At 36.6% G+C, this 6,399-nt stretch overlaps 1 protein-coding gene across 1 annotated transcript; it reads right to left on the bottom strand.

Moving 5' to 3' along the window:
* Positions 1-1,007: 1,007 nt before the first annotated feature.
* Positions 1,008-1,850, bottom strand: LOC131068120 (potassium channel AKT2/3). Its single transcript, XM_058003306.2, has 2 exons — positions 1,445-1,850; positions 1,008-1,339 (listed from the first exon to the last, which is right to left on the bottom strand). Exons 1-2 carry the CDS (start codon positions 1,593-1,595, stop codon positions 1,185-1,187), a joined length of 306 nt encoding a protein of 101 aa, XP_057859289.1. The 5' UTR covers positions 1,596-1,850; the 3' UTR covers positions 1,008-1,184.
* Between the last annotated feature and the right edge of the window lie 4,549 nt (positions 1,851-6,399).

Below are 6,399 nucleotides of genomic sequence, written 5' to 3'. Positions count from 1 at the left end.
GTTGCATCCTGGTCTATGCATTTTTATTATAACTTGTCGATGCATCAACTGATTTTTTCTAAATGGAACATCTAGTTAATAGATAATTTGAAACGAGTTACCATACAAATAACTCTAATGAATTTGACTACTTTCAGACCCTCAGTTATTTCGAACTCTAATTTAATACTTGTCTAGATGAGAAGATTTGTTGCAATGCAAACTCGTGGCTGACGATTTGGTGTAAAATAACAGAAGCTATCACATCAGAATATACTTAAGAAACAAATAATGGGGGCAATATTATTCAATGAGCTCCTCCCTTCAGTTTTTATTTCACCAGAAAAAGCAGATTTCTATGTACTTGCGTATTTATTTTAGGCTAGATTGAAATCAGGGAGTATTACAAGATTTTTAGTAATGATACTTGTTACTCTTCTTATTTGTTGGATCTGGTTAGTTTTGTGACTTAAAATAACCATGGAAAACCTGTTAACATATGGAAGATCCAGGGTACCCGTTTATTGGCATTCTTTCACTGAAGAATATCATCCTACTTAACATCCGTCCAAATAAACATGATAGATTAAAACAAGGTTGGACCCTTAACTATGAGCATCCTTCCCATGAAGGATATCATTCTACCAACATTTAAAGAGTTGGTGGGACTGGCAAATAGTTATCACCACATACTCACTGCATTTGTCACTACAATTACACTATCAGATATCATTCAAACAATCATAAGTTTAACATTATATGTTTTTTTATAATACACGTGCATTATATAATTTTCTTTTTCTGCTTATGCTTTGACAGAAAACTTGCCCCTCTTTCACACCTACTTGCGCATTCTTTCAGAGTGATAATGTTGAACCCCACAGGAAAAGGTGGGTGTATTCCCATGAGAGGGTCTCATTTTGTTAAAACTTGATGTGCTGCTCAGATTTAAACCATTTTCTTAAATATACTTTTGTATATACTGTGGACATTCCAAAGAAGATATTAAATGATTTCAACAACCAAAGTGTTCATAACCGATCATTTATGTACGATATAGATTCATGCACCAAACAAAAGCGGTTTGTTTCTTGTTATATTGGGGCGGGGGGTAGAAGATGGAGGATGTGTGCTTTTACATGTTTTATGTTAAAAAAATGTCAAATGCTACATACACTTACAAGTCTCAATCTATTAGTATGAGATCAAAATTGTTTCAGCCACTTCCCATGAAATGTCTGTTCAAGCTCTTCCCTGTCAGAAAGAAACAACCTATCATTGTCTCTGATGACATTCAAGTCCTCAATTTGTGCACCATCTTCATTGAATACTTTAACAGGATGAAATCCATAGATTCTACCTGCATGTTTCAAACCAGGTATGTTCCATGTTAACTCATTTCTAAACCTCTGTAAGGAGAAAAATTTATCAAACAAACCCACAATATTGGAGGCAGATTAATTACCAGCTAATTTTAAAAGATGATCGATTGTGCGTGGCAAATTAACCATATTTCCGGTCTCTCTTCCATTTTTGCTGGGATGATGCCTGTAAATTATCACTCTGTAAGCTTCTTTCTCAGGAGGAAAACTTATGTTCTCTGAAAAAGGGCCCATATTTTTTTGTTGGGGTATAGCTTAAGTAAATGTTCAGAAAGGAACATCGTATATAAAGGATTAAGATTGGTTCGAGGGAATATTAAAAAGTGGGCACGGGAAGGTTCCTACTCCTTTCTGAAAGATCAGAGGATATTTTTTTACATGGAAAAGAAGCGCAGCATCGGGAATATGGTATTTCTTGGACGATACCTATATGGAAAATTTTAAAGGTAAAAGAAGGAAGAAAGTACCCTGGTCTCGGGCTTAAAATAAAAACAAAATACGCAAGCTTTCTTCAGTCCAACGTGGGATGCATGATCAGTCAAATGTACTACTCACGTGGAAACAATTTTTTCCAAGTATTCACTTGGACTCGTTTGTTGGTCAATGACAGTTTAGGTCAGCATGCTCGTATTGGATTATGTGCTGCTGTTATTGGATATTTTATGCGGATTTTTTTAGCTTAGCGCTTTGTTTGCAATCTGTCTTGCTGTATATTTATATTTCATTGTCCTTCGGGCTGTGTTTTGTAATTATTTGGTTGTTTCTTCCTTACTTTGCAGTTTCATATTGGACTGTTAGAATTTAGTAATTCAGTTTTGACAATATTTAAAAAATTCAAAGATAGGTAAACATTGCAAATAAACATGCGAAAGAGGGTGTTTGAATGTGCATATGGAAACTTTTTTAGAATCTATTAGTTTTGTTGATTTGATGGTTGTCGGAATTAAAATAGAGATGGTATGATTTTGATCTAAGTAGGTATGGGTAGGTATGTTTTTAATTCAAAAAGCAGTGATAATAATACTTAACGGTTTATGATTATCAACACCACATTAATAACAAAAAATCAGATGAGAGCTAGCAAAAAAAAAAACAGAAATGAGAATTCAGCAAAATTAACCGCAACAGTGTTATAGGATTAAACTATCCAACAAAAACCTAAAAACTAAGGGGTCAAATTTCATGTCCTTGTCATACAAATGACCTTCTCCCAGTCCTAGGAATTTGAAGAGATCCCTGGCCGCTTGCCTCTCGTTGTTATGGTAATTTTATTTTATTTTATTTTGTTATGGTTTATACACAACACACATACACACACATTTTAAAGAAATATATAAAATTATAAAATTAAATACATTTGATAGTATGATATTTCATCATTAATTAATGTCAAATGTCAAAATGGTAGTGATAAAGATAAATATTGAATGTAATTTTTTAAATATTAAATTAAGATAATAAAATTACAACAAATAAATTAGATCAAATTGTTGCCAACCAGCAAAAGGAAAATAGTGTAGCTGAAATGATTAAAATGTTGCCCAATAGTCTGTTTGCACCCCTTCCACTTTTAAACTCACAAATGCCTGCTTTCGTTTTTATCGGTAAAACCTTAATTGATAAAACCTTAATCGATAAAACCTTAATACCTCAGAACCATATTTCAAAGTTCTTGAGTTCTAATTTGATCTAATATCGCGATTCCAAAGGAAGAGCCAATGTCTATCAATCGATCGGGCGACAACCAAAAATATGCACTATTCAAAGATTCTTGTTTCTTCCCGATGACCAATACTACCTTATAGACCAATGTCGGGTATTAGAGAATTCAAAATCTCTTATTTCATGCTCTGTAAGCTCCCAGGTCAACTAGTTGTTGTACATTACACGACTCCCAAGGGACAAATCAAATGGAGATTTGCAAGAACTCTCATTAATGGTTTGATTAAATGGCTAAAGGCATGCAAATATGGTGGCATGGGTCATAGCATTTGATATTGTCAACTTTTGCAGAGAAATTTAATAATCCATCCTTTGAAGCTAGCCAAAGTAATGCACGCAATCATGAGTTTCCTTTGTCATAATGGTTTTGCCTTGTGATAACTAGTTGTCGGTTGTTGATCCTAACCTAAATTGGTTGGAAAGAAAACAAGGGAATATTATCCAAGGGTTGCATGACCTTACATGGAAACAACAGATTGATTTTGCAAAATATAGAAAGTAATGCAGGAGCATCCCTAGTTCTTGGCAATCTTGCATCACCCAAAAATATTTCCTTTCAGTTTTTTTGTTCTTTTCAGCAGTTTTGTTTTTGAGAGTTACTGGATACCTTGTCGTTGATCATTTCTCTTGCGGAGCTGAATTTGAACTTCATTCTTGTTCATCTTTCTTGTTTTGGATCCGCATTTCATTTGGATCTCTTTCCGACAAGTTATCGCTTCTGGATTGGCTAACATTTATTTGTTCCTCCGGATGCTTGAGCTTAATGGCTAGTTGGTGTTCCCGGATCTTGCGGAGCGATTCCTTGATTTGTGGAGTTGACTTATCATGTGTAGGATGATCTTCGATGCCTGGTTGACCCTCTTGCCGGTCTGCGCTTCGTGGTGATTCTTTTTTGGAGGATTTTCATCTCGTCTTTGGGTCGACCTATCTACATGTTTCATTTTCCTTTCTTTGGGGAGTGTGATCTTTCCTGGCTGACCCAGATGTTCCCGAATTCTATATGATGATGTATTTGATCATAGTAGATTAAACATTCAGGATATAGAACAAAAGATTGTAATTTGAATCTAATGTTTTCTTCTGGATTGATGCATATGGATGTATTTTTGTAATAAGGCAGTTGCTTGCATGTAAGCCGAATGTTACCGACAATTGCATTTGAATCAATGAATTGATCCATGCCTAATCTGGCATTCTCTCTCTCTCTCTCTCTCTCTCTCTCTCTCTCTCTCTCTCTCTCTCTCTCTCTCTCTCTCTCTCTCTCTCTCTCTCTCTCTCTCGTGTTGTTTTGGTCTTGTTGCATAGACCAGACTTCCTCTTTGGGGATCCTCCTATATGTGGTTGCATCAGTTGGTATCAGAGTGAAGGTTCGTCCTATTGAATTTTGTTGTAGGGTGGTGGATTGCGGATTCGACCTGTAGCTGCAGAGGACTTGCTCCTATGGTGCGAAGAGGTAATGCGAGAGGTGGAAACTAGAGAGATGTTGATCTAGTGGTGATGGACATGTTGAGGCAAATTGCGGCTTGTTTGGATGTTGTTGAGACTGCGCAGAGAAGAGGTCGACATATTGAGGATGTAAGTGATGAAGAAGAACATAATGTTGAACCGGAAAATGGAGGTCAACCAGAGTTGGCGCAAGATGATGAAAGATTGATTAGAGCTTTGACAAATGTGAACAGTAAACCACACTTTAACCCACCAGAGTATAGTGGTAAGTTGGATTTAGATGAGTTGACAAATTGGATTACCGAGATGGAGAAATACTTTGATTTTGAGGGTCTCGGTGAAGAGAAGAAGGTGAAATTTTCTTGCACAAAGTTGAAGGGGCATGCTTCCTTGTGGTGGGAACATTTGCAGACTGATAGACAGAGGAAAGGAAAGGATAAATTAAATCTTGGGATCGGATGGTGAGTAAGTTGAAGGCAAAGTTTTTGTCGACGGATTATCAAGTCAATTTGTTCCAGAGATTGCAAAATTTGAAGTAGAAAGAATATAGTGTGAAGGATTTCATCGAGGAGTTCTACAAGTTGAATATCAAATCCGGACATGCTGAAGATGAATTTGAGCAGATTTCAAGGTATGTTAATGGTTTAAGAATGTCTATACAAGATGAGATTAGTATGGTAAAATTGCAGAGTGTGGAAGAAGCTTATCGGTATGCCCTAAAAGCTGAAGAAAGATTGAATAAGAGGCATGAGCACAGACAAAGAGGACGAGGTGGAAGATTTTAGAGAGGTAGATCCTTTAACGAAGGTGGCAGATCCTTTTCGAAACATAATAAAGGTAAGGCAGAAGATAAGAGTGATGAAAATTCAAACCAAAGGAACGAAGGAAATTACTACCGGAATGGTGGACAAAGTGGTTATCGGAATGAGGGTTTTAAGATAGATGATAAGAGAAAGTTTATTGGAACCTGTTTCAAGTGTGGTGGAGAAGGACACCGAGCTTTTGAATGTCGACAAGGGAATAAGAGGACTAGGAATGGTGGAAGAACTGCTTTTGTAGAAGAAGAACCTATCGGATTGTTGAACAAACTAGAGGATGGTGAAGCTTTGATGATAAGAAGAGCCCTATGACAAAATGAGACAGACGAGGAACCATTGCAGAGGAAGAATTTGTTCCGGACAAGATGTAAGGTGGAAGGTAAGTGTTGTGAGGTTATTATTGATAGTGGCAGTTTAGATAATTTGGCCTCGGAGGGGATGGTGAATAAGCTGAAGTTGCAGAGATTGAAAGACCCTAAACCCTACCAGATAGCATGGATTCAGAATGATCATAAGATCTTGGTAAGTGAAAAATGTTTGGTTAAGTTGAAGATAGGAGAATACTATGATGAAGTTTTGTGTGATATTATGCCTATGGATGTTTGCCATATTTTGTTGGGAAGGCCCTAGTAGTATGATAGACAGGCTATGCATGATGGGAGAAGGAATATCTATACTATTGTTGCAAATGGGAAGAAGCAAACTTTGTTGCCTCTAGAGGAATCCCTAAGAAGTGAGATATGCACGAGTGTCAGAATCTATTTGGTCGATGGGAGAAATTTTTTGGATGGGTTGAAGAGTGAAAATGTGTGTTATGCGTTGATACCTAAGGAACTTGATTTGAAACCGGAGGAAGAACAACCGGAGGAGATAAAAGAGTTGTTGATAGAGTATGAAGACATCATTTCAAATAATGTACCTAATGGATTACCCCTTGTGAGAAGAATAATTCATTGCATGAATTTGATTCCTGGAGCTAGTTTACCTAATAAGAAAACACACCAGATGACACCGATAGAGAATGAAGAGTTGAATAAGCAAGTGCAGGAGTT

Source organism: Cryptomeria japonica, chromosome 11 (assembly GCF_030272615.1).
Source record: "Cryptomeria japonica chromosome 11, Sugi_1.0, whole genome shotgun sequence".
Taxonomy (NCBI): Eukaryota; Viridiplantae; Streptophyta; class Pinopsida; order Cupressales; family Cupressaceae; genus Cryptomeria; species Cryptomeria japonica.
This window is presented reverse-complemented; position numbering and strand designations above follow the sequence as displayed.

Coding starts and splice junctions, on each gene's coding strand:
- LOC131068120 (XM_058003306.2), bottom strand. CDS start 1,595: ATGGGCCCTTTTTCAGAGAACATAAGTTTTCCTCCTGAGAAAGAAGCT. Junction 1,340..1,444: donor TCATCTTTTAAAATTAGCTG/GTAATTAATCTG, acceptor TGAAACATGCAG/GTAGAATCTATGGATTTCAT.